Source organism: Podarcis gaigeae (assembly GCF_964106915.1).
Source record: "Podarcis gaigeae genome assembly, chromosome: 13".
In the NCBI taxonomy this organism is placed as follows: Eukaryota; Metazoa; Chordata; class Lepidosauria; order Squamata; family Lacertidae; genus Podarcis; species Podarcis gaigeae.
In genome coordinates, this window is record NC_139689.1 from 44,719,869 (window position 1) to 44,747,384 (window position 27,516).

The following is a 27,516-nucleotide window of genomic DNA, read 5'->3' on the forward strand; positions in this document are numbered from 1 at the left end:
AATGATCTTCATGGGCCGGATCTGACCCATGGGCTGCACGTTGCCGACCCCTGACTTAAAAGGCTGGGGGTGTGTTTTTAGCCTAAGATATAGCCTGACTTGCGCAAGTAACACTTGGGGGTCTAGATGATTGCTCCAACTCTCACCGAGAAGAGATAAATGCCGGAATAACTTGAGTGCTGGAACTCTCAAGGTATTCAGAGATGGATGTGTCAGTGTGTTGGAGAAGCCGGTTTCTAAAATTTAGCTTTGGCTATGCGTGGCTGAAAACAAACAGGCAAGCACACCGCAGTCATTCAAACACTTAGCAAAATTTATTAGAATTGCTTGTCATGATATAAAAAAATAGTTTTCATTTTCACAAGTGAGGTCTGTCTAAGCGAGTCCTTATCCACCAGCCAGCAGCAGATCTAGAAAGTGGTGCTTACAAAAGGACAGGGGACCCTCCTTCTTTGTAGCTACAGAAGAGAAAGCAGAAGCTGCAGAGGAGGGTTGGCTTAGGTTCACTTTTGCTGCATTTTTAGAAACTGGGGGGCTCCGAGGGGCTGAAAAGGCTTCCCCTGCCATGTAAGCCTTGCCAGCTTCTCTCAATCTGTGGTACTGAAGGCAAACGGTATTGTGATCCGGTCAAACAATTACAGTAGCTGGAATTGGAGAGCAAGGCTTCAGTGTTAGCATGGCTTATTGCCCTTCCGCACCGCAAGCAGAATACATCATGTATGCAAAACACACCCATTTATTGCATAACTTGTTCAGGTCACAGCCCTTAGTAGCCCAAACTAAATGCTGGGCTAAGGCATCTGGGTGTGTAAATTGGGTGTCTGAATAAAACACAATAGAGAGGGAGCTCTGTTTTAAAGTGTCCACACCAATTTAATGCCACTTAGACCAAAGCCTTATGTGCACTGAGAATTTAAGAGCGTCTGCTCTTGATTTGAGGTGAAGCGAAGGCTGGAAGAGAGCTTGAGTCCCGGTACTTGCGTACCCTTAGGGAAGGAACTTTGCTCACAATCAAACCCTAGGACTGTGCGCTGTAGATGGGTTTTTATCAGACAAGCTAGGTCAACATGAAGAACACATCAGGGCCAAGGCTTGAAAGAGTGAGACCGCAGCGACTGATCCTCATGAACAGACAGCTAATTTCTTTCCTGCTCACATAAGGAGGCCGAGAGAAGGGTTTCAGAGGTCAATACAATCAAATAGCCCTCCAAAAAAGCTTGAAGAGGAAGTACGGGCAGGAATAGCCTCTTGGCTACAGAGCACCAGGCTACAACACACCCCTCCTGGGGTGCCCAAGTGTGGTCAGTAGAGCTGGCTCTTCAGTTGTTGCAGGACGCCAATCACAATGTCCTGTAGGGTCTGGGGGGGGAAGTCCATAGGAATTCGTAAGAAGCTGGTTCAGGTTAAAGGGTATTCTTTGGTAAGGCTGGGAAGACAGGGGAAACTAGCCTGGATGGGATTAAACCAGAACCTTTAGTTTTCAGGCTCCTGACCCATGGGGATCATCAACCTCTTAACAGGGGGACACCACAGTCTTGCACCTTACCCTAAGGACCACCTGAGACATAATAATAATAATAATAATAATAATAATAATAATAATAATAATAATAATAATAATTTATTGTTTATAACCCATCTGGCTGGGTTTCCCCTTACAGTGGTGCCTCGCAAGACGAAAATAATCCATTCCGCGAGTCTCTTCGTCTAGCGGTTTTTCCGTCTTGCAAAGCAACCCTATTAGCGGCTTGGCGGATTAGCGTTATTAGCGGTTTAGCAGCTTAGCAGCTATTAAAGGCCTAGCGGCTAAAAGGCTATTAGCAGCTTAGCGGCTTAGAAAAAGGGAGGGAAAGCGAAAAAAATCGCAAGACTCGCAAGACGTTTTCGTCTTGCGAAGCGCATCGAAAAACGGAAAACCCTTTTGTCTAGCGGGTTTTTCGTCTTGCAAGGCATTCGTCTTGCGGGGCACCACTGTATGTCCCTGTCTAATCGCTGAGACCTACTGGAGGAATGCCATTAACTGTCTCTCAAGTGAATGAGGACTGTCGGTATCTATGAAAAATTCAGCATGGCTGATCCAGCAATGCCCTCGCGATGGAGATCAGCCAAGAAACATCACATCTTATTTTTAGACGACTTCCTTGGGTTTACGTTGGGTGGATTTTATGTGACTGGGGAGTTCCTTCTGATTTTATGTCTACTGTATGTAGCTTAGACGTTTTCTATACGGGTTAGCAGTATATAAATCTTTTTATAAGCAAATACTACACAACAGTTGGGAGGAGGAGCCAGTTGTCAAGTTCCTTAGGATCATCCTGCGTAAAGTGCTGGAAATCAAAGCCTGATGTGGCACTATCCTGAGGATCTGAGGTGGGGCGGGGGAACGCTTGAAAAAGTTGAGCAGTTTATCAGCATTGAGCAAATATGGACGAGACTTCTAGTAATGGGAGGGGAGATCTCCTATGAATACATACCTGCCTTCACATCTCGACTCCCTTCCAAAAAATTGTGCAAGTTAAAACACTCAGATCTTACTGTTCAAACTAAATTGTGAATTTACCTAGGTAAATGTTAATGTGGGTGCCGAACTGAGATGTTCCGGTCACAGAATTCTTCAGCAAGCAGTGCAGCAAGGCAGTAAAGCCAGGGCCAAAATCAGCAGGGGTGGGACATCTTAGGAACCAAGTGGAAGTTGTGTCCATTGGGACACAACTGTACCACTTCCACAGCACTTTGTCATCTCACTGCTGGGGACCAGGCTAGTATGAGCTACTCTCGACAGTCCTGAGTCTCAAGAGCTGCATTTATTCAGTTTTCAGATACAGTGGTGCTCCGCAAGACGAATGCCTCGCAAGACGGAAAACTCGCTAGACGAAAGGGTTTTCCGTTTTGGAGGTGCTTCGCAAAACAAATTTACTATGGGCTTGCTTCGCAAGATGAAAATGTCTTGCGAGCTCCTGCGGGGTTTTTTTCCTCCCCCCCTCTTTTTCCCAAGCCGCTAAGCCGCTTAACAGCTGATCCGCTAAGCCGCTTATCAGCTGAGCCGCTAAGCCCGCTAAGTCACTAATAGCGCTAAGCCGCTAATGGGCTTGCTTCGCAAGACGAAAAAACCGCAAGACGAAGAGACTCGCGAAACGGATTCTTTTCGTCTTGCGAGGCAACACTGTACACATCTGAAACCACTTGGGCACTAAATGAACCAATTATCAGACACCGGGAGAGGAGAGGCAGATGGACCAGGAGCTGCCATAGCTGGGGACACTGGGGTCCATGAGATCAGAGACCCGTTGTCTCTTGAGTCAGAATGGGGCCGAGCATGCTATAGGCTGGCCAGCAGCCCTCATCTTTTTGAGTCCAGTGATGGACAAGCAGCTCCCATGTAGGCTGAAAGTGTTATTCATACTTTCCCAGAAGGCCATTTTTTTCTGATTTTGCCCCTGCATTCTAGTGGAAAGGGTTAACCCTTTGCTCCCTGCTCTAATGCCCTGCTGACTTGGGAGTATTTGCATAATTAAGGTACAGTGGAAGATAAGGAAACCATTTCTCTCCTATCAGGAGTTCAATCTACCCAGTTCCAGCTGTACAAAGAGAGGAACGCCATAGGCTACTGAGTGGTACTTAGCAACAGCAGGAGGAGTTAAGGAAATCCATCTCATGATCCCTTGATCGATTCAATTTCCACCTGCTTGCCTCTGAGCAGGAGGCAGCACGGACTCCAAAGAGGTTAGCATGAGCAAAACAAGCACATATTTGCTGCACAAAACGGCTAGCCACATGCTCTCAAACTGCGGAATTACCTGTGGCTTGCAATGCTCTTCTATCCAGCTGAAGACACATGCTGAGAGCTCCTGAAAGCTTGTCACGGAGATGGAGGCGTTGAAGGACTGGAACAAGGAATCCATGATACCCTGGAAAACGTTGAACTTCACCTGGTCGGAGACCTGGTTCTTCCCTTCGTTAGGATTGTCCTGGTGAGCTTTGACAATCTGTTCGTAGTTTCTGAAATGCATAAATGTGGGCTTAGGAGAAGCAGGCTGGGCTGGAAAGACATGGAGGGCTTATCTGAACTATGAGATGTTTTATAGCAGTTGTTGCAGCTAAAAGCTCAAAGAAACAGGACAGAACTGACTGCTCACAATTAAGGAGTTCACTTCCGTCCCTTATAAATATTGTGGGAACGGCTGCTACTGAAGCATGCTGTCTTAATGGCATGGGTACATAACAGAGTCTTACATTTTCATGATTTTCAAGGCCATTACATCTTTCCGGAGCGTGGAGACCTCTTCCTCCTGCTTCTTCTTTTCCTTCTGCAAGAACTGGATATAATCAATGGCTGAGGAGCAAAGACACCAGCGGGTTAGAACGCAACCACGAGGGGGCTTCTCAAAACATAACCAGAACCTGTGGGCTATTCTGCCCTGTTAACTCAGGAAAGTTGCAGTCTCTCCTCTCATCCGACAAGGAAGCTAGGCTCCCTTTAGGCACTAGTGCTAGTTAGACACATCTATTCAGAGTTTCATAATCTGAAAAGGAGAGAGAGCGAGCAGAGGATGAAACTGGTTTCCAGACTAGTGGGAGCTTGGCAAGAAATAAGACAGAAGATAATAAGAAATTAAGATGCACAATGCAAATGGAAGGAAGACTGAAAGCCAAAGACACCCAAGCAGTTCCTCAACTCACTTTTCTGCAACACAATTGCCTTGCTTAATTTCCCTGAGCCTATGGAGAAATCCTGCTGCTGGCAGGTAGGTACAATTGACTGCAAATCGTCGTAGCCTTTCTGTAGGAGAGAGGGAGAGCGGTGTTAAAACTTACAAAGCAAGGCTGCCCGCCCACCCAATGATTAGCTAAGTCAGCACACCTCCAGCCGCCATTTCTTGTCTCCCTTTCTCAGCCGCTCCAGGGGAGGAGCAGTGCAAACTTGCTATACCAGGGGGACAGAAAGGGGCGTTGAGCATGGATGGACGTGTAGGTCACCCCACTTTCTGACCTTGATGGCATCCCTCCGCTTCTGCTCAGCCTGCGTGTGGGCACGGCGGCGGCGATCTTTGTAGATTTCTTTGTAGGCTTCCTGCTGGTAGTCAGAGTCTTCATCATCTGCAGCAGGAAAACAGGCCTTGTCAGCTAAGGGGCAAGGCAGCAGGAAGGGGCCTAAGGGAAGCCGGGGAGGGGCGCCCAGCAGCTTCCTCACCGCAAGATTTCATCAGGCTCAAGTTGCGATGAGAAAACTGCAGGGTATATGGGAAGAATCGCCATTTGTAGGCTGTGAAAGCGCAAGCCAGCCTCGGATCCCTTTTCTGGGAATTAAAAGGGAATACACCTTCCTTTTCTCTGCATTTTCACACTTCCATGGGCCACCAAGAAGGAGGGATAGGACATTAACACCTTGCAAAAAAGGCAGACTAGGAGTGCAGTTTCCAAAAGTCATTACCAACCAGCTGATGTCCCATTTGGTAGTCTTTTAATACCTCTCTTCTTCCCTTCCATGGCACTCCCTTCAATTGGAATACTTAAGACACTGCCTCCCAGCTGCCCAGGAATAATGCAGGGGTACAGGTGAGAGGCACAGTTCGCTTCACAGTTGGGAGACGAGTGACTGTTCCATTGACAGAGAAGCCAGTGGGCTGTACCTGTGTTGGGTACTGAAGAGGCACTGGTGGAACCGATGCTGTTTGCTCTTGATACAACGCTCCCTTTCCTCCTGCTTTCCACAAAGAGTGCTGAAAGAGAAACACCACCAAAGTAGACCTGACAAGAGTGCATCCTCCACATAATTTTACTTCTTAATACCCTCTATCCACCCTACTGCGTTTGCAGTTAGGGGGATAAAAGGGTTCGGGTCCTCCCTCTTTGATGGCACACTTTTATGTGAAGCAGGGATTCACTGGTTGCAATTGGGCAACCGGGAGCTAAGCTACATTAACTGAATGCAGTGGTGTGATCCGTCATATATATCTCTGGTAAGTGTATAAATGGCACAAAGGGCCCACAAACGAGGTCATCATAACTGCCTGCCTCCCTCGCAATTGTCTCTTCATGCTTCCAGCTCAAAGATGAGGCGTCGTCCCTCTCCCACGCTAAGAATATGGGGTACACAGATTCACACAACCCTTCCATTCCCAGCTGAACGCTTCCGAAGGGGCAACACAGGACACCTTGTCCTTCCCAAATCCTGTGCGTGTCTGAGGAGGGGAGGGGAAGAGTCAGTGGCAACCACAAACTATGGCTAGCCAAAATTTGTGGATCCAAAGCCCAGCTGAAATGTGTAGCCCCAAAACACGAATCCACCAAACAAGGGAATAGCTCCTGTTAAAACACAAGGACCCAGGGAGAAGCAGGGGAAGCAGCTAAGGATATTTAGCAAGACGATAAGCAATCCAAGAAGTCATGAGAAAGAGGGGCTACCAAACACTTACCAGGATCCAGCCCGTTGTCGCTAAACGTCGAGTCAACCTGGTTTGTTGTGCCACAAGAAGAGAGGGGGGTGGAAATAAGACAACTTTTTATTTAGACACATCCCAATGTCTTACTTGAACTGAGGCTGATTCTTAAGCATTCTTAAGCATCTGTAAAACTGATACCTCTATGCTGAGTGCACAAAGAGGAATGTTCAAGAAATACGCTGTTATATCAAGTAAAACTAAAAGAAAATCATTCCATCGACCCCCATTAAAACATTTTTTTCAAAACCTAATTACTCTCTGTGTTGAAAGATCAAAGTGACGATGCAGGAAGTCAACCTCCTGAAAGGTTGCTTTTGCCCTCATATATTTTATAGCACTGAAGGAAGGAAGCTGAAAGTTATATATTGCAGCCTCTGGATACGAGACAAGCAATATTCCTCCCTACCTTCTGGAAGAGAGGGGTAGCTTTGGGAACTATCCCAGAATCAACAGCAGCGGGGCCTAAGAAAGGATCTTGGAGAGCTGTTGCCAGCAAACAACACTAGGTGGGATGGCTCAGTGGTCTAAGGCAGCATTCCTCACAATTTCAGGCCTCACAATTTCAGGCCTTTTGGAGCAGAGGTCTCAGTGCTGAGCTTTCCCCACTCCTCTTTCATTCTGGCCCATTTGCAACGCAGCAGAAAACGAGCAGTGGACACTATAATCTCATCTACAACTCCCATCATTCCTGACAGCTGGTCCTGCTAGTTAGGGATGATGGGAGTTGTAGTCCAACACCTAGGAACCCACAGCTGGGAAAGGCTCCATCACCGTGAGCTCAGAGGGAGGGTCAGTTCAGGCTGTCAAAGGGGCAGGAGGAGTTTTGAAAGCCAATCCCATAGCTGTCAAGCTTTCCCTTTTCTTGCGAGGAATCCTATTTGGAATAATAATAATATCCCCGCCCTCCCCAGCCAAGACCAGGCTCAGGGCAGCTAACAACCAATAATAAAAACAAGTTGATTAAAATACAATTTAAAAACAAGATTAAAATGCAACATTAAAACATTAGGAAGCAGCCTCTTCGCAGGAGGAGAAAGAAAAATAAAGAGGGAGAGGGACTCAAACTTGGAATAAGGGAATTTCCCTTTAAAAGGGGGGGAAACGTTGACAGCTATGCAATCCAGGGAGAACCAACTGCTGCTTTTTCTTTTTTTAAGTCTCCTTGGCATCTTTTAATGCAATTAGGAGGGGTTGTTTATCAGCTCCATTAAACCACGTTTAAACTAAGCCCAGATTTCAGCTGATTTCGTAACCAGAGAAATCCGCCCCAGAGGCGATCAAGCAAGCGCCTTTATTCCCACTTCTCCCTATTCACTGACCTGGCGGGGGGTGGTTTAGTTATATACACTGAAAAGGCCCCGGGCCTGCTTCCCAGGGGGGAAGGGGCATTCTTCACATGCTCAGAGACACTCTCTTCAGAGCCTCGCGCGTTCCGAGCTGAGCAGGCGACCGGGACCCACCCGCCCCGTGCCGTCGACCTGCCCCATGGCTTGAGCCTCGGTCCCCACCCGCTCGCCTTGCCCTTCCTTCCCCCGCTCTCACTCACTCTGGCCGTCCAGGAGCTCTCCGGAGAAACGCTCGACGGCTCCGCCATCTTTCCAGACCCTCCTCTCCCCCCGCCCCCGGGTCCAGCACAGCGTCACGCGTCATGCCGTGACGTCGCCCAATCAGGGCTGCGGGAGGGCAGTTCTTGGAAGGGAGTGTGCTCGGATGACCTGGGGAAAGATTTTACTTTTACACACACACACACACACACACACACACACACACACACACACACACTCTCTCTCTCTCTCTCTCTCTCTCTCTCTCTCTCTCTCTGCTGTATTCCGTCCACCTGCACCGCAGACTTCATCATCATCAATAAATTTATTGCACTAGCCAAAGGCCATGACAGATCCCTGCAATCATTTTAAAATGTAAGGCACACACACATACCTTCATCATCATCATCATCAATAAATTTATTGCACTAGCCAAAGGCCACGTCAGATCCCTGCAATCATTTTAAAATGTAATGCAGCTGCTAATAAAAAAAACAAGTGACCATGCACTGCAAGATCATTGATAGCAGGGATACCACTAGCTGAGTTGTAGTTGCAATAACGTTGTTGTTGTTTAGTCGTGTCCGACTCTTCGTGACCCCGTGGACCAGAGCATGCCAGGCACTCCTGTCTTCCACTGTTGTTGTTGTTGTTGTTGTTATATCACAAGGAAGTAGTAGCAGAAACATCTCTCTTTGCCTGCCCTTTTTTTGAGGGGGGGGACAACCAGCTGATTGGTCACAGTTAAATCATTTATTTTTTTTACAATTCTCCCCTGATTCCTATGGACAGCCCGGGGGGAGTGAACATAAATAAAAATTATACTGAGAGCAGAACACACATCTCTAAACTTCAGTCTAGACTCTTGAGAGCAGCCTTTAATCAGCCTTGCTGTGATTGGACTACGACTCCCATCATCCCTAGCTAGCGGGGCCAGCACCGGGGGATGATGGGGTTTGCAGTTCAACGGGAATTACCAATCTCGAGAAGGGCTTGTCTAGTATGTCCTTGTCTATGGATCCCCCTCAAGTCTATCGGCATCGCCGGAGGAAGACGCCGGAAGTGACGGTAGTTGTTTTCTTTCTTCCCTCTCCCCGCCCCGCCCACATTCTCTATGATCCTTGCGCTGTAGAGGCGCCCCCGGAAGTGCCGGTCGTCGGTCGCCTGAAGGCTGCGCGGTGGGCGCAAGGCGGCGGAGGCGCCATGGCGGAGCCCCTGGACGAGCTCGCTAAGCTCGAGTATCTGTCCCTGGTCTCCAAAGTCTGCACGGAGCTCGACAACCACTTGGGCATCAACGACAAGGATCTGGGTAGGCGCCGAAGGTGTAATGGGGTCCATTTTGTCATATTGGCTGTTACTGTTTTTATCTGTAAGCCGCCTCGAGCCCATGTCAGGGGGGAAAGGCGGGGTACAGATAAATTATGTTGTTGTTTAGTCGTTTAGTCGTGGCCGCCTCTTCATGACCCCATGGACCACAGCACGCCAGGCACTCCTGTCTTCCACTGCCTCCCGCAGTTTGGACAGACTCATGTTTGTAGCTTCCTGATGTTGGGAAAGATGGAGGGCACAAGGAGAAGGGGACGACAGAGGACGAGATCCAACCATCTCGTCCTCTGTCGTCCCCTTCTCCTTGTGCCCTCCATCTTTCCCAACATCAGGGTCTTTTCCAGGGAGTCTTCTCTTCTCATGAGGTGGCCAAAGTATTGGAGCCTCAGCTTCAGGATCTGTCCTTCCAGTGAGCACTCAGGGCTGATTTCCTTAAGAATGGAGAGGTTTGATCTTCTTGCAGTCCATGGGACTCTCAAGAGTCTCCTTTAGCTTCATAATTCAGAAGCATCAATTCTTTGGCGATCAGCCTTCTTTATGGTCCAGCTCTCACTTCCATACATCACTACTACATACATCAAAGCCCACAACACCTTTGGTAAAGGCTCTTCTCCCATTGGAGCTCTCGCAGGCCATTGATTTCCAGCTGTCGGTGTTTAGACTATACTTTTTTAAGATTTAGAGAAATACTGCCTCTGACAGTGGAGGTAGAACATAGCCATCATGGCTGCCAGCTGTTGATATGAAGCGCTCTCATACAGAGGCAGAGGGTTACCTCCTCCCCTCAGTCAAACTACCAATGGTGTGAATTTACGTAAAATTTTCCTGCAATAGAAAACTTCCCACTGCCCTAGATAGGTGGTTCATTATAGCATGTTTGTATATGATGAAAGAATGCAATTCAAAAATAAAAATGTTCACCTGTGGTCATATGACTGACAATAATGCCTTCAGTTATCATGCGACAAATGTATGCATTTTAACTTATTATTTGTTGGATTTTTATTCTGCCTTTCCTTCAACAAGCAATGAAACCATTTTTAAAAAATCATTGGTACCATTTAATATCTTTTAAACAGTTCTTTTAAATTCATTATAATCAATTCTGTTTTCCCCATCCCACCCCCAATACACCCCTACCTGTTGCCAGCTTCTGTTAGAGATGTTCCTAAATCTGAGAGTGCCCTTCCTAGGGGGGGGGATATGCTTCTTGACTGGCTTGCTAATGTAATCTGGACTGTTTTTAGCTATAGGCATCTCTTCACCTTAAATCTGCTATCTGCTTATAGCATCCTGCAAATTGCATAGAGAGTGCACCGGTTCTTCCAAGCAATATGTACTGTATTTTTCGCTCCATAGGACGCACCTTGTTTTAGAGGGGGAGAACAAGAAAAAAAAAAATTCTCCCCCTCTCTGCTCAGCACCCCTTCAGCGAAGCGGCAGGATAAACGGAGCCCCTTCCATTTCTCCTCCCGCTTGGCTGAAGGGGCGCTGCACAGCTCTCCCTCTCTGCTGAAGCCAGGAGAGTCTTGCTCTCCCGGCTTCAGCAAAAGGAACCTGAAGCCTCCGGAGCACAGCGGGAACTCGTGCTGAGCTCCACAGGCTTCAGGCGGCTATCCCTGAAGCCTGGAGAACGAGAGGGGTCTGTGCGCACCGACCCCTCTCGCTCTCCAGACTTCAGCGAAAGCAACGCGAAGCCTCCGGAGCGCGGAAGGAGCGCTCCCTCTGTGCTTCGGAGGCTTCGCGTTGCTATCGCTGAAGCCAGGGAGCCTGCATTCACTCCATAGGACGCACACACATTTCCCCTTAATTTTTGGAGGGGAAAAAGTGCGTCCTATAGAGCAAAAAAATACGGTAGTTAGGAAATGTATATGCAGGTATTTTAGGATTTGGGACCGTGCCTGCTCCAAAACAGTGTGAGCCATTTCCGCCTAATCCTTTTTCCTTTCACCCTCCAATTGTTTACAGCTGAATTTGTGATAAACCTCGCGGAGAGAAATACAACCTTTGATGCATTCAAGGCAGCCTTGGTGAAGAATGGTGCTGAATTTACAGTGAGTGCAAAAATCTTTTGAAGGCAGCAGGTGCAGAGGGTGGTGTTGGTGGTTGAGCTGCTTCTTTTTTTAAACGGCGGCTAACAGATTGAGGTTGAATCCTGACAAGACAGAAGTACTGTTTTTGGGGGACAGGAGGCGGGCAGGTGTGGAGGATTCCCTGGTCCTGAATGGGGTAACTGTGCCCCTGAAGGACCAGGTGCGCAGCCTGGGAGTCATTTTGGACTCACAGCTGTCCATGGAGGCGCAGATTAACTCTGTGTCCAGGGCAGCTGTCTACCAGCTCCACCTGGTACGCAGGCTAAGACCCTACCTCCCCGCGGACTGTCTCGCCAGAGTGGTGCATGCTCTAGTTATCTCACGCTTGGACTACTGCAACGCGCTCTACGTGGGGCTACCTTTGAAGGTGACCCAGAAACTGCAATTAATCCAGAATGCGGCAGCGAGACTGGTGACTGGGAGTGGCCGCCGGGACCATATAACACCGGTTCTGAGAGATCTGCATTGGCTCCCAGTACGTTTCCGAGCACGATTCAAAGTGTTGGTGCTGACCTTTAAAGCCCTAAACGGCCTCGGTCCTGTATACCTGAAGGAGCGTCTCCACCCCCATCGTTCAGCCCGGACTCTGAGATCCAGCGCCGAGGGCCTTCTGGCGGTTCCCTCATTGCGAGAAGTGAGGCTACAGGGAACCAGGCAGAGGGCCTTCTCGGTGGTGGCGCCCGCCCTGTGGAACGCCCTCCCACCAGATGTCAAAGAGATAAAGAATTACCTGACGTTCAGAAGACATCTTAAGGCAGCCCTGTTCAGGGAAGTTTTTAATATGTAATGCTGTACGGTTTTTAACACTGATTGGGAGCCGCCCAGTGTGGCTGGGGAAAACTCAGCCAGATGGGCGGGGTATAAATAATAAATTATTATTATTATTATTATTATTATTATTATTATTATTATAAACCCAAATCCTTTATTTCAGGATTCCCTCATTAGCAACCTGCTGCGTCTTATACAGACGATGCGACCGCCTGCAAAACCTTCCACTAGCAAAGGTAAGTGAAGCCTCACGGGCACACAGGCAGAATGGAGGTGGAAGGGACCTAGCAAATATGGGCTAAAAACAGATCCCACTATGGGTTGGTACAAGCCGGATTCTGGGTCAGCACACTTGCAGTCCCTCTTACAGTTTCATAGTGTGAGCCTTTAGTCTTTAGGTCTTGGGATTGCTGCCAAAATTCCACACCACGAGTTACAGGGTTTCAGTGCACATCTTGCCATCCTCAGTGCTTGGCCTGTCAGAAGGGATCCCATCACCTGTGGGATGTAAACACAGGAGCAGTCAATAACAACATTCCTAGAGTGTACATGTTAGAACATGGGGAGGGATGTCTGTCTAGCAAGTAGGTAAACTTCCTGGGGACGGACTTCCTCCACATGTGACCAGAGGTGGGTGTGGCCTCACCTGTGCAGGTAAATGATAAAAGCACAGGGCAGGCAGCCATTCTCTCTCTTGCCTCTTGCCTCTCTGCCATCTTCATCTTCTGAAGGAGCAACATGCCCTCTTGGCTCTCAGCCAAGAGAGGACAGTACTATCTTCCTATAAGATAGTTTCTAAGTGTATGTAACCTTTTTAAGCCTGCCTACCTTCTGGGATCATACTGTGAACAGAACGTGAGTAAACTCTTTTATACTTTTATAAAGACTGTGTCGTGTCTTGTATTTTAAGAAGGGAACAAAGGGGAAATTACCAGAGTAATTATTATAGAGGTTCTAGCGAACCTGTGCAAGCGTTACCGTTGCGTACTTAAAGGGGAATGTCTATAAACTCTGCTGATATTTTGGGAACTTGTTAGTACAAGTTGGATAAGGATATAATTAGTCAATATATCCTCTCCTGCACCCCAGAACATTCCCACATCACCTGCCTGTCACCAGGAGAAAGAGCTTCTCAAAATACAAATCTGCCATGGCCCTTCGCCTTTCCAGAGTGCAAGTAATGCAGCAGAGCTAATAACATTTAGATGAAAATCTAATAGAGAAAGTAATAAGGAAAAGGAGGTACATATACAGGTTAAAAGTGAAATGAAATGAAATTTCAAGTCGTGTGTGTTTTCTTTTGTCTATTATCGCTGTAGAGGCTGTAAAACCGAAAACCGAAAAGGAAAAGTACAAGGAGTTGTTTCCAGCCCTCTGTCGACCAGACAATCCCATTGTCAGGGTAGGTGGGTTTTTGTTCATTTCTGAGCTGCAGACGGGAAGAGCAGAGTACAGAGGAATCTGGGGCAAGAGAGCACATTAGGAACAGGGTGAGTGGGTGGTGAGAGCCAGTGTGGTGTAGTGGTTAAGAGCGGTGGACTCGTAATCTGGTGAACCGGGTTCGCGTCTCCGCTCCTCCACATGCAGCTGCTGGGTGACCTTGGGCCAGTCACACTTCTCTGAAGTCTCTCAGCCCCACTCACCTCACAGAGTGTTTGTTGTGGGGGAGGAAGGGAAAGGAGATTGTTTGCCGCTTTGAGACTCCTTAGGGTAGTGATAAAGCGGGATATCAAATCCAAACTCTTCTTCTACTCTTCTTTTTCTTGCACACAAGAGTGTGGGTTGCAGGCATAAAGGCTGGAGGGAGGAGGTTTGTGAGATTAGGGAGGGGGTTGTGAATAATAGCAAAATAACAGCATTCCCAAGAAATTATTATTATTATTTATACCCCGCCCATCTGGCTGGGTTTCCCCAACCACTCTGGGCGGCTTCCAACAAAATATTAAAATACAGTAGTCCATCAAACATTAAAAGCTTCCCTAAACAGGGCTGCCTTCAGATGTCTTCTAAAAGTCTGGTAGTTGTTTATCTCTTTGACATCTGGGAGGGCGTTCCACAGGGCGGGTGCCACTACTGAGAAGGCCCTCAGCCTGGTTCCCTGTAACTTGGCTTCTCGCAGCGAGGGAACCGCCAGAAGGCCCTCGGTGCTGGACCTCAGTGTCTGGGCAGAATGATGGGGGTGGAGACGCTCCTTTCTGTTTTCTCTTGCTTCCCTGATCATCAGCAGAATCCTAACCATGCCTACTTAAAAGCGAGTGCTACTGAATTCAACAGTGGGGTCCAAGTGTGGTGAGATTTGTCTTTGGAGCTGGGAAGAACTTGGTTCTAGTTCAGCTGTCGCCACATGGATCTGAAAGAGATGTTGAATTAGTGTACCAGCGGTCTATTCAGGGGAATTCTCTCCTTTCCTTCACAGACAATGTTGGATGAAGATGATGTGAAGGTAGCTGCCGATGCCCTCAAGGAACTGGAAGCTTTGATGCCAACTTCAGGGAGGCAGGAGAAGCACCGAAGCAGTGAGGACCAGTAGGTTCCTGGGGCTTCATCTCCTCAAGAAGGAAACTTATTCAGTGTGTTGTTGGTTTTTTGGAAAAATCATGATCTAGCTCAGAGGTGGGCAGAAGGCAGGTTGGGATCTACTGGTAGTTTTAAGATTGGCAAGAGTTTCTGATTCCCAGTTGTCTAACAGTAGAGTAGAGGTAAAGGGACCCCTGACCATTAGGTCCAATACTGACCGACTCTGTGCTTGCGGCGCTCATCTCGATTTATTGGCCGAGGGAGCCAGTGTACAGCTTCCGGGTCATGTGGCCAGCATGACTAAGCCGCTTCTGGCAAACCAGAGCAGCGCACGGAAACGCTGTTTACCTTCCCGCCGGAGCGGTACCTATTTATCTACTTGCACTTTGAGGTGCTTTCCAACTGCTAGGTTGGCAGGAGCAGGGACCCAGCAACGGAAGCTCACCCCGTCGCGGGGATTCGAACTGCCAACTTCTGATCGGCAAGTCCTAGGCTCTGTGGTTTAACCCACAGCGCCCCCCACGTCCCTGTTTAACAGTAGCCTTGTCGCAAAGGTTCCTCTCCTCTAAATGAGCCAGGTAAAAACAAATGTCACAGCGTGACAAAGGGTGTGTGCAGATGACGAGGTGAAAGGACTTGCAAGGTTCTGTTATTGATCGCAAATTTATTGATGGCACGTGTACCTCTTATTTTCTTAATTCTTAGCGCCCCTCCCAAAATAGCTACTGTTTTGCACCTGCCTCTTATTGGTGGACCTCAAGTTTTTACTTAAAAAATAAAGTAGATCCCGAAAGCCTGAATTCTGCCGACCCCTGATCTAATTCAACTCTCTTATCTCAGGTAGGATATTCCATCACGAATCCACAAATATCACCATTGTAGTGGACTATATTGGAGTAAAGACCGCAGCCTGGAGAAGCTGCCGAATTTTGCCATTTTTTTCCGTAAAAAAGGAAGAAAAGGCACCTGCCAGTATTTTAACTATTATCAGCCAAATTAGGTTGCCTAACCAGACTCTGCTGCTGTCACTAATTCTGCCATGCCCTGTAGACCCACTTGACTGACCAAGGAATAGGCTGCAAAGGTGTTTTAAAAACAACTCTCTTTTTTATTATAATATTTTATTCATTTTCAAATACAAATTTATATAACCAATATCAGAATTTATCACATAATCTTTTTTTTTTTTTAACTTCCCCCAGTTTCTCTGCCAATCTTCCTTTTTGTTTATTTATTCACACTAAAAACAACTCTCCTTGGTCTCCCAAGGAATCCTGTTGCGGGGATTCGAACCGCCAACCTTCCAGTCGGCAAGCCCTAGGCTCAGTGGTTTAGACCACAGCACCACCCGCATCCAAGGTACCACTGTATTAAAGTAGCGTCTGAATCAAGAGTGCACCTGACTACTCATACTTTCTGTTGTTTGCAGCAAGAGAAGGCGGAGGAGCCGCAGCCGCAGCAGGGGCCGGGACCAAAAGCGGAAGCGGAAGTCGCCCTCTCGTTCCCGGACGAGGGAGCGGAATAAGGGAAAGTCCAGGTATCGTTCCAGGAGCAGAAGCCCCAGCTGGGACCGCAAGGAGCGGGAGAAGCCTGCAGAGAAGAGCAGCGAGCGATGGCGGGAGAAGCACGTGGACCGGCCCCCACCAGAGGAGCCTTCCATCGGGGACATCTACAACGGCAAAGTCACCAGCATCATGCAGTTTGGCTGCTTTGTCCAGCTTGAAGGACTCAGGTATTTGATACAAGGTGGGCTTCACCTTTTGCATCCCTGGCTGCCACTGATCTCGGCCGTTCCAGAAAGTGAGAAACTGACGCAACACTTTTTTAAAACTGCAAAGCCATGTCTATGGCATTTTAAAGGGTAAAGGGGACCCCTGACCATTAGGTCCAGTCGTGACCAACTCTGGAGTTGCGGCGCTCCTCTCGCTTTATTGGCTGAGGGAGTCGGCGTGCAGCTTCCGGGTCATGTGGCCAGCATGACAAAGCCGTTTCTGGCGAACCAGAGCAGCACACGGAAACACCGTTTACCTTCCCGCTGGAGCGGTACCTATTTATCTACTTGCACTTTGATGTGCTTTTGAACTGCTAGGTTGGCAGGAGCAGGGACCAAGCAACGGGAGCTCATCCCGTCGCGGGGATTTTATGGCATTTTAGGCAGGTACAAAGTAAGTTACGTTGAAGTCCAGGGGTTTTTGTTTTGGGTAAGCTTGCTTGGGATTATATACACCTCCCAGTCCAACAATTAAGTGTGTTATTACCATATCCATCTTGATACCTTTATGTTGGGTGGAACTTTTACAGTGTATAACTTCGAAAAGCTCCTGCATGAGACGTAGCAGATACCCACTGGCTCTTTCCGTGTCCGATTCCCCTTTTTAGGAAGCGCTGGGAAGGACTTGTCCACATCTCAGAGCTGCGCCGCGAGGGGCGTGTTGCTAACGTGGCCGACGTGGTGAGCAAAGGGCAGAGGGTCAAAGTCAAAGTTCTGTCCTTCACTGGCTCTAAAACCAGCCTCAGCATGAAGGTAAGAGAGGGTCCATTCCATAAAAGCCCACCTCCTGTCTGCTTCTGTTTCTTTTCCCTTCCCTTTCTGTCCTTCCCTTCTGTCTTGCTCCATGTTTCCCTGGGACATTAGCATCTCCTCTTTCCTCTGTCTGCTTCATCTTGCCTTGCTGCTCCTCCAGTGCTCATTTGTCAGTCCCTGGCCATTCTCATTCCACTCCTCCTTACTTTGGCCATATAATAAAACAAGTCCATCTCTGATTTGGGCCAAGGGATGGATCTCTTTTAGGACAACGTATTGTGGTGTGAAAACACTTGCTCCCTAGGAGGTGAGCGGTTGCTATCAGGGAATAGTGCCAAGGCAATGTTTCTACCCTGGACTTCAACTATTCAGCCTTGCTCTGCAGTTATTTTGGCCTTGGGATATCTCAACCTGCCCTTTCCTCTAATTGACACTAGCAGTTTTAAGGAAGAGGGTAAAAGGGGGGAATCCTGCATGGACCACACTGATCTCAAGAGCCATCTGCTACTGACCTTGGAGGTAGCGACAGATGCAAATGGGCCATTGTTTACCAGCCAGTGCTTGTCGCTTACTGGGAAACCCCAAGACAGGAACTGTTGTTGTCAATATCACCCATGCCGCTACGTGTCTCACCTGGGCGACATGCTAGGGTTGCACACTAATTGCAAAATGGAACTATTGGAGATGTGGAGTAGAAATTGGTACCATGTTTCATATGTGGTGGCTACGTAAAAAAATTAAGATCTTCTGAGATGACATATACGGTGAACTTAGGAAAATGTTCAGGGTCTTATTTTAAAAAAACCAGAGGGCTTTCTACTCGGAATTACAGAACCAGACATTCCTATACAGTGGTAACCTCGGGTTAAGTGCTTAATTCGTTCCGGAGGTCCGTTCTTAACCTGAAACTGTTCTTAACCTGAAGCACCACTTTAGCTAATGGGGCCTCCCACTGCTGCCGTGCTGCAAGGGCACGATTTCTGTTCTCATCCTGAAGCAAAGTTCTTAACCCGAGGTACTATTTCTGGGTTAACGGAGTCTGTAACCTGAAGCGTATGTAACCTGAGGTACCACTGTAAAGGTAAAATACGGTTTTTTATATGCCATTTTATACGTTAGTCTTAATAGTGACTAACTGGAAAAGTGATAAAATTCCTTCCAGATCAGAATGGTTACAAAATCTAGCTGAGTATGCAGAGCTGGCCCCCAACTATCTGAAAAAATGAAAGACAAGTCAAAAACAAACATTTATTGCAGAATGGGAAATTTTCAAAACATATCTTAAAAATAATTGTTGCATTATGAATTCGGTCGCTGCCTTTGAATAACTTTTGCAGCTGTACTAAATAAGAAATGAAGACACAGAAGAGTAATGTTTTGTTGTAAAATGAACATACAGATTTATGCAGTAAGTTTGTAAATTTTGAAAGAGGTATGGAGAAGGCAGGAAGTTGGGTGTACTTTGAGAAGATTTATTGACAAAACATAAAAAAATACTTTTTTGTTTATTTTGTATTTGAGGTGGCGGGTGATGTAAATGTATGGTTGTGTGTTATTTGTTGTTGTTTTTATTGAGGTGTACAATAAAGCATAAATTAAAAAAAAAATTAATTGCAAAATGGAACTAAGCTAATTTTCTTTTTTAATTTTTGCATTGCTACATTGAGGGGAGTGCCAATCTGTGATTTATGTGTGCTTTAGGATGTAGATCAAGACACAGGGGAGGATTTGAACCCAAACAGACGTCGGAACCTCGTCGGGGAGTCTGAGGAGGCAGCCATGAGAAACCCAGACCGGCCAACCCACCTGTCCTTGGTCAGCACTCCAGAGGTAGAGGACGATACGTTGGAACGGAAGCGCCTCACCCGCATTTCTGACCCTGAGAAATGGGAAATCAAGCAGGTAACGATTTCTGGCTTGGGACTAAATCACGATTAATAACATGAACGATTCCTGGCTTGGGACTAAATGGCAACTAAGCAGGAGACAAGTCCTGAGTCCTTTGCCCGAGCATGAAGTGGGTGTTGGCCGTCGTTTAAAGAAACTTGTGTTTGAAACAAGACAGACCTCTAAACTTTTTGGCTGAAGGTTTTGTCCCTGTGCTTCCCCACCCCCTTCAGATGATTGCTGCCAACGTGCTTTCCAAGGAGGAGTTCCCTGACTTCGACGAGGAAACGGGGATCCTGCCAAAGGTTGATGATGAGGAAGGTAATGGAAGCTGTGATGGTCTAGACTTGATTCACCTCTGTGCTTGTTCCTCATCTAGCAATTCATTTTGCTCACGTCCCACTCTGAACTGGAGCATGGTGGATTTGAGGTACAGTGGTGCCTTGGTTCTCAAACTTAATCCATTCTTGCTTCAAAAACCAAGGCACGGCTTCCGATTGGCTGCAGGAGCTTCCTGCACTCAGTTGGAAGTCGTGGAAGCAGCGTCGGACGTTCAGCTTCCGAAAAACGATTGCAAACCTGAACACTTCCAAGTTTGTGGCTTTCGGGAGCTGATTTGTTCGGGAGCCAAGCCGTTCGAGTACCAAGGTACCACTGTACTTCCACTATCAAGACTAATTAACTGCTCCCCTGTCTTCCACACTGCCTAGAAACATGGCTAACATCTGCACACTTCCAGGTGTTGCTGGACTACAGCTCCCATCATCTCTGACTTTTGGCCTTGCTGACTGGGACTGATGGGAGTTAGTCTGCCAACATCTGGAAGGCTACAATTTACCTGCCCCTGGTTGAGAACATCTGCAAGGTAAAACTCAAGGGAGAGTCTCTTTCCATTGTATTTCTGTGTCCTCCAGAAGCTAGGACCGTGCTTTATTGGAGGGCAAAAGTTTTCCAGAACAGGGACCAGTCTGCTCTCTTTGCAGGGGCTAGATTAGCCTAGGTAAAGGGACCCCTGACCATTAGGTCCAGTTGTGGCCGACTCTGGGATTGCGGTGCTCATCTCGCTTTATTGGCTGAGGGAGCTGGCATACAGCTTCTGAGTCATGTGGCCAGCATGACTAAGCCGCTTCTGGCCAACCAGAGCAGCGCACGGAAACGCCGTTTACCTTCTCATCGGAGCGGTACCTATTTATCTACTTGCACTTTGACGTGCTTTCAAACTGCAAGGTTGGCAGGAGCAGGGACCGAGCAACGGGAGCTCACCCCGTCGCGGGGATTCAAACCACTGACCTTCTGATTGGCAAGCCCTAGGCTCTGTGGTTTAACCCACAGAGGCTGCTAAATAATAATAGAATTGTAGAGCTAGAAGGGGCCATGAGGGTCATCTAGTCCAACCCCTCCTGCCCTGCTGGAATCTTTTCCCCACTGTGGGGCTTTACCCACTGAGCTATCCCAGGTGCCATCCCCTAGATTAGCTGGTAAAGAACAAGGTTGGGGCTTGTTGATGAGAGCAGGGAACCTTGTTAAAATGTGCCTGGGACTGAGCTTGGTTCCCTCTTCCAGACGAGGACCTGGAAATCGAACTGGTAGAGGAGGAGCCACCATTCCTGCGAGGACACACCAAGCAGAGCATGGACATGAGCCCCATCAAGATTGTGAAGGTGACAAGATCCAGACCCCAGACCCCAGGCCCTTCCATAATTGCCAGCAGTGGGGAGGGATGGCGTGTGTGTGTTGATATTTGATTTGGGGGTGTAATTTGTTGGGGTGGCTACCGAGATGAGAGAAGCTCAGCAAGGACTTCTTGGACAAACTTAGCTCTGCAGCAAGTAATGGAATACGTTTTCCTGTATTACTCCAGAACCCTGACGGCTCCCTGTCTCAAGCTGCCATGATGCAGAGTGCGCTTGCGAAAGAGAGGCGAGAGCTGAAGCAAGCCCAGAGGGAGGCAGAGATGGACTCCATCCCCATGGGACTCAACAAGCACTGGGTGGATCCCCTCCCAGACGGTAACCAAATCTTCCTCCTGATGTATTTTTGGTTGTAAAATGTATTTCTGTTTAGACATCGCTGTGGGAACCCACTGTAACATGTACTGTAAATTGGGATGCAGCAGGCAATTTAGGAGACGCAGAGATCCAGAAATTCCGGCTGGCCTTGATAGCCAACTTCTTTCCCCCTCTAAGCAGCTGTGGAATGAATGGTTTTTGCTGTCCTGTTACTTGAGCCCATGTGCTCACTGTCGGGATCTCCGCTCGGCCAAGCTGATAAAGCTCATTTTCCTCTGGCCGAGTCCTCCGACGATAATTAACGACCTGAGCCTTTGATGAGGCCTCAGGCACATTCCCGTTCAGCAGAGTTTCCAGCACAGGGAAGTGATGAGATTTATGGCTACATCGCTATGCTTGATTTCTTACTACTCAGACAGCAAAGAAACATACATCCTCTCTCTGTGAAAGCAGAGAGCAACTGAAACAAAGGAACAGGAAACCAGTAAACATCACATCCGTCTCCTGTCTTCTGTGAGACTTCCAACAGCCTGGAAGGTCTCTGGAATGTAAACAGAGTCTTGTGACGCCAAAAGCACTGCACAGTGGCAACACACAGAAACTAACACTCACACCCCTTTCTCGTCAGTCCTCTCTTACCCCTTCCATGTTGCCATACGGACCAATGTGTGATGTACATTTTCCTCTCTCTTTCCAGTGGATGGAAGACAAATCGCTGCCAACATGCGAGGGATTGGCATGATGCCAAACGACATCCCAGAGTGGAAGAAACACGCGTTCGGAGGCAATAAAGCCTCTTACGGAAAAAAAACTCAGCTGTCGATCATTGAGCAGAGGGAAAGTCTCCCGATTTACCGGCTGAAGGATCAGCTCATCCAGGTAAGACTGAGAAGAAGAAGAAGAAGAAGAAAGCCAGCTGTCTGGAATTGAATCAAGGGTCTTGAAATCCAGCATCTCAACATGCCAATATCAGGTGGTTTGGCCTCCACTGGAGATGATCATGGTGTTCCAAAATCCTAAGGAGGTTTTATATTCCTGCCAATTCTTCTCCCGTTAAATTCTGCAAGCGGAAAAACGCAGAAAACCTGTGATTGTTGGGAGTTGATGCAGCTTCATATAGGAATGCCCTTACCTTGCAAATGTTTCCTGTTTAATTCATTAAAGCTGCACACCCTGCCTTTCTATCAGAAATTCAGGGTGGCTTACAACCCAGAGAATAAAACAGTAAAAACAAATTGGTTAATATGCAGTCGAACAGACCGGGAAGCCAATACAGTCGTACCTTGGCTCCTGAACGCCTTGCAAGTCGAACATTTTGGCTCCCGAACACCGCAAACCCGGAAGTGAGTGTTCCAGTATTCAAATGTTCTTTGGAACCTGAACATCTGACGGGGCTTCCGAGGCTTCCAATTGGCTGCAGGAGCTTCCTGCAGCCAATCAGAAGCCACGCTTTGGTTTCCGAACGTTTTGGAAGTCGAACGGACTTCCGGAACGGATTCTGTTTGACTTCCAAGGTACGACTGTAGAAGCATAACATCAGCTTTATAAAGAGAGGGCTGTGAATGTGGTATATGTACTTTGCATGTAGGTTTGCTCTTCTGGATGTTCAAAACCGGAGCAGGGTGTGGCAGGGTATATGAAACCAGAAGTTGCCCTATAAGAAACTTTGAGAACACCAGATAGAATAGTTGTCTACATGCAGGATGCAAAGCAAATGGTGTCTGCTCAGTGAGTCACCATCTGGTCAGTGGAACCTCCCCCCCCCCCCTCGGTGTTAGTTTGTTTGAGCACCTTTTTCCATTTGAGCTCTATCTTGAATAACACTTTAAGAACCATACACCTCCAACAGAAAGCTCTGACATTTGGATTCATCGGGTTCTGTGGTATTGGCAATAATTTTGAGGAAACATTTTTCCACCTGCCATGCTGTTGCATCCATGCAGATTTGTAGGCCCCTTTCTGTAGCGTCCGAACCTGCGGCTTGATTTTAAAAGAAAAACTGATTTGTGCAGACAAAGAGCAGCATGCTTCCCTGTTGGACGTAATGTTCACGGAGGAGAATGGACAGAGTAGCAGGTAGAAGAGATTTGAGTACCTTTGAACACTGAAGATACCTGAGCATCCGATGGCTTTTCTGTCCTAGGCTGTTCACGATAACCAGATTCTGATAGTCATCGGGGAGACGGGCTCTGGGAAAACGACGCAGATCACGCAGTACCTTGCTGAGGCTGGCTACACCTCCCGTGGGAAGATTGGCTGCACCCAGCCACGCCGAGTGGCTGCCATGTCCGTGGCCAAACGGGTATCGGAGGAGTTCGGCTGCTGTCTGGGACAGGAGGTGAGATGCGCTGGTACTTTGTGGATTGACCCTGCAATGTGCCAGAAGTGGCAGATCATACAATTCCATGGTGGCAGCTGCGCTGATTACTTTCCTCAACTGGCAGGAGTGGAAAGGCAGTGGGAGGTTGTGCTCAGGGCCAACACAATGGAATGGGCAAGAGACCAGTTGGGAATTGCAGATCTGTTCCACAGGCCAGAGGTTCCCATCCACGCAGGAATGCTTCCATCCATCCATCTATGAATCCATCCATTCCCATCTACGTGGGGCTGCCCTTGAAGCTGTCCCAGAAACTCCAGCGGGTGCAGAATGCTGCAGCGAGGCTCCTCACGGGGTCTCTGCCACGGGAGCATATTCACCCAGTGCTTTTCAGCTGCACTGGCTCCTGGTGGAGTACAGGGTCAGATTTAAGGTGCTGGTTTTGACCTTTAAAGCCCTTCATGGCCTAGGACCCTTTTACTTACAGGAACGTCCCTCCTGGTATGCCCCACGGAGAGCCTCAAGGTCCATAAATAGCAACACCCTAGTGGTCCCGGGCCCTAAGGAAGTTAGATTGGCTTCAGCCAGGGCCTTTTCAATACTGGCTCTGGCCTGGTGGAACGCCCTGCCTCATGAGACCAGGGCCCTGCAGGATCTGATTTCTTTCCGCAGGGCCTGTAAGACAGAGTTGTTCCACCTGGCCTTTGGCTTGGAGCCAATTTGATTCCCTCCCCCTCTTTCTTTTTTCTTTTTTCCTTTCTCCTCCTGTGATGAGGCTGCATTTTAATATTTTAATGTTTCAATATTTTAATGTTGTATTCATTCAACTTGTTTTTATTATTGCTTGTTAGCCGCCCTGAGCCCGGCCTTGGCTGGGGAGGGCGGGGTATAAATAAAAAATATTATTATTATCCTTGCTGTACACCTTTAAATTTGCAGTTGTCTCTTGCAGGCGGGCAGTCAAGACGTAATCGCTAGAGCAGAAATGGTTGCCCATTCACCCCCTTCTGACCGTTTTGCCCCATTCTCCCCGGCAGGTTGGCTACACCATCCGGTTTGAGGACTGTACTAGTCCCGAGACAGTGATCAAGTATATGACGGACGGGATGTTGCTGCGAGAGTGCCTGATTGACCCCGATCTGACGCAGTATGCCATCATCATGTTGGATGAAGCCCACGAGCGCACCATACACACCGATGTGCTCTTTGGTCTCCTGAAAAAGGTAAATTCTTTCAAATCTCCCCCCCCCCCCAAAAAAAATAATGAATTAGGAAAGAGCAATTGATGAAAGACTTTATTTTATATTATTTTTATAGTCTTTTTAATTTGATTGTCAAAAATAAAAACGTACGACGAAACACAATACGAAATCCAAATATCGAGATTACTCTGAATCTCTTGACTTTCCCCCATCTCTTCCATGGGTCCTTTTAGTTCTATTTTCAACTGCATATCAATACTTCTCCAATTTTTCATCTTCCTCAGTTATCCATGCATTCTGTTACATTTCAGTTGTATTTAAAATTCCGCTAATGTTTTGACCTGTTTACAGTGATTTTGTATATACATTATAAACATTTCCCATTCTTTTTAAAATTTCTTGCTTCCCAGTTGGTTTTGCCATTTCGGCATAGTCCGTCAACTTGATTTGCCATTCTTCTTTGGTTGTGGGGTTGTCCCTTCCTTCCACCTCTGGGCTAACAAAATCCAAGCGGCCATTGTAGCATACATGAACAATTTCCTCTGGTCGTTTGGAGACTCGATACCTATAATCCCTAATAAAAAACCTTCTGGTTTTTTAACAAAAGCTATTTCAAACTCCCCCCCCCCCCCGTATTTAATTACCCGTATTTTTCGCTCTATAAGACACACCACAAGACGCACCTAGTTTTTGGAGGAGGAAAACAAGAAAAAAAGTATTCTGAATCTCAGAAGCCAGAACAGCAAGAGGGATCGCTGTGCAGTGAAAGCAGCAATCCCTCTTGCTGTTCTGGCTTCTTGTATAGCTGCGCAGCCTGCATTCGCTCCATAAGACGCACACACATTTCCCCTTACTTTTTAGGAGGGAAAAAGTGAGTCTTATAGAGCAAAAAATACGGTATATATCATTTCCCAACGATGAAAGGCTTTAATAACAAGGATATGGATTCTCCACTGTGTAACCCTGTGCTCAGAAAATAAGAAAGAAGCCTGTCTGTCCTGGGACCCAGCTCTTGATTGGTCCTCGGATTAGTCTGGCTGGCAGCCAGGGCTGTTGCCCCCTCATGGCTTGTGTTGCTGTGTACCTTTTTTCCTGCACTGAACACGCTTTGCCAACTTCTCTCCTGCAGACGGTTCAGAAGAGGCAAGACATGAAGTTGATAGTGACGTCGGCCACCTTGGACGCGGTCAAGTTCTCCCAGTACTTCTACGAGGCTCCCATCTTTACCATCCCGGGAAGGACGTACCCGGTGGAGATTCTCTATACCAAGGAGCCAGAGACAGATTACCTGGATGCCAGCCTGATCACAGTCATGCAGATCCACTTGACAGAACCACCAGGTAAGGCATGGAATGTTGGTGCTCACATCAAAGGTTGCTTCATGTTGGAGGATGGAAGGCTTTCAGTCGCATGCAGTAATCATAGAGCACTCCTGCAGCTTCCAAGGTGGCCCTGTGGTCTAAACCACCGAGACTCTTGGGCTTGCCGATCAGAAGGTCGGTGGTTTGAATCCCCGCAACAGGGTGAGCTCCCGTTGCTCTGTCCCATCTCCTGCCAACCTAGCAGTTCAAAAGCACGCCACTGCAAGGAGATAAATAGGTAGCGCTGTGGCGGAAAGGTAAACGGCCTTTCCGTACACTCTGGCTTCCAGTGTGGTGTAGTGGTTAAGAGCGGTAGACTCGTAATCTGGGGAACCGGGTTCGCGTCCCCGCTCCTCTACACACAGCTGCTGGGTGACCTTGGGCCAGTCACACTTCTTTGAGGTCTCTTAGCCCCACTCACCTCACAGAGTGTTTGTTGTGGGGGAGGAAGGGAAAGGAGAATGTTATGCCTTTGAGACTCCTTCGGGTAGTGATAAAGCAGGATATCAAATCCAAACTCTTCTTCTTTTTCTCTTCTTCCGTCACGGTGTCCTGTTGCACCAGAAGTGGTTTAGTGCTCCTGGCCACATGACCCAGAAAGCTGTCAGTGGACAAACGCCGGCTCCCTCAGCCTGAAATCGAGATGAGCACCACAAACCCCATAGTCACCTTTGACTGGATTTAACCATCCAGGGGTCCTTTGCCTTTTTTTTTACCTAGGGTAGCTGGCTTGGGCTAGATAATGTTTAAGTCCTCTCTTTTCTGTTCATCAGTTTTGTTTTTGGAGTTCTAAAAAAAGTTGAAAGACACTTTAAAGGTCTATCTCATCTGCATAAACCTGCTATGAGAGTGGGCTAGTCTGCTGTAGATACTCTTCACTGGCCAACAAGAAGAAACCTTTGATGGTGGGTGGCGCTGTGGGTTAAACCACAGAGCCTAGGACTTGCCGATCAGAAAGTCGATGGTTCGAATCCCCGTGACGGGGTGAGCTCCCGTTGCTCGGTCCCTGCTCCTGCCAACCTAGCAGTTTGAAAGCACGTCAAAGTGCAAGTAGATAAATAGGTACCGCTCCGGCGGGAAGGTAAACGGCGTTTCCGTGTGCTGCTCTGGTTCGCCAGAAGCGGCTTAGTCATGCTGGCCACATGACCCAGAAGCTATACGCCGGCTCCCTCGGCCAATAAAGCGAGATGAGCGCTACAACCCCAGAGTCAGTCACAACTGGACCTAATAGTCAGGAGTCCTTTACCTATCCTAGAATAATAGAATTGTAGAGTTGGAAGGGGCCACAAGGGTAATGCAGGAATCTTTCGCCCTGTGGGCTCGAACCCACGACCTTGAGATTAAGAGTCTCATGCTCTACCAGCTGAGCTATCCCAGATCTGTAGCACACTACCCTCCTATGTGCCCTACCCATCTTGCAAACGAGAAGCTACATTTCCCCAAACCATACTACTCTATAATCATTTACAGACTCCCTGTTAAGCCCATGATCATGGAAGACAATCTCACTCAGCTACGAGTG

The 27,516-nt window shown here is 47.8% G+C and overlaps 2 protein-coding genes across 4 annotated transcripts in view; one reads left to right on the forward strand and one right to left on the reverse strand.

Annotated features, from left to right (window-relative positions):
* Positions 1-292: 292 nt before the first annotated feature.
* On the reverse strand, positions 293-8,090 carry MLX (MAX dimerization protein MLX). Its single transcript, XM_083709903.1, has 8 exons — positions 7,990-8,090; positions 6,417-6,453; positions 5,631-5,720; positions 4,991-5,097; positions 4,681-4,780; positions 4,234-4,333; positions 3,798-3,999; positions 293-1,359 (listed from the first exon to the last, which is right to left on the reverse strand). Exons 1-8 carry the CDS (start codon positions 8,035-8,037, stop codon positions 1,303-1,305), a joined length of 741 nt encoding a protein of 246 aa, XP_083566029.1. The 5' UTR covers positions 8,038-8,090; the 3' UTR covers positions 293-1,302.
* A 933-nt stretch (positions 8,091-9,023) lies between these two features.
* DHX8 (DEAH-box helicase 8) overlaps positions 9,024-27,516 on the forward strand; it is a 31,378-nt gene continuing 12,885 nt past the window's right edge. For 2 of the 3 annotated variants that reach the window (XR_014557427.1, XM_083709092.1), the window contains exons 1-15: positions 9,024-9,296; positions 11,282-11,367; positions 12,341-12,413; positions 13,497-13,579; positions 14,594-14,703; positions 16,124-16,426; positions 17,074-17,218; positions 18,920-19,120; positions 19,339-19,426; positions 20,669-20,766; positions 20,967-21,114; positions 21,812-21,993; positions 23,258-23,452; positions 24,469-24,654; positions 25,763-25,973. Coding sequence is in view for 2 of the 3 variants with exons in the window: in XM_083709092.1 (XP_083565218.1) it covers positions 9,191-9,296; positions 11,282-11,367; positions 12,341-12,413; positions 13,497-13,579; positions 14,594-14,703; positions 16,124-16,426; positions 17,074-17,218; positions 18,920-19,120; positions 19,339-19,426; positions 20,669-20,766; positions 20,967-21,114; positions 21,812-21,993; positions 23,258-23,452; positions 24,469-24,654; positions 25,763-25,973 (2,215 nt within the window). In the remaining variant the exon portion in view is untranslated. Of the gene's footprint in view, positions 9,297-11,281; positions 11,368-12,340; positions 12,414-13,496; positions 13,580-14,593; positions 14,704-16,120; positions 16,427-17,073; positions 17,219-18,919; positions 19,121-19,338; positions 19,427-20,668; positions 20,767-20,966; positions 21,115-21,811; positions 21,994-23,257; positions 23,453-24,468; positions 24,655-25,762; positions 25,974-27,516 lie in introns of all 3 variants that reach the window. The other variant, XM_083709091.1, reaches the window with a different exon arrangement.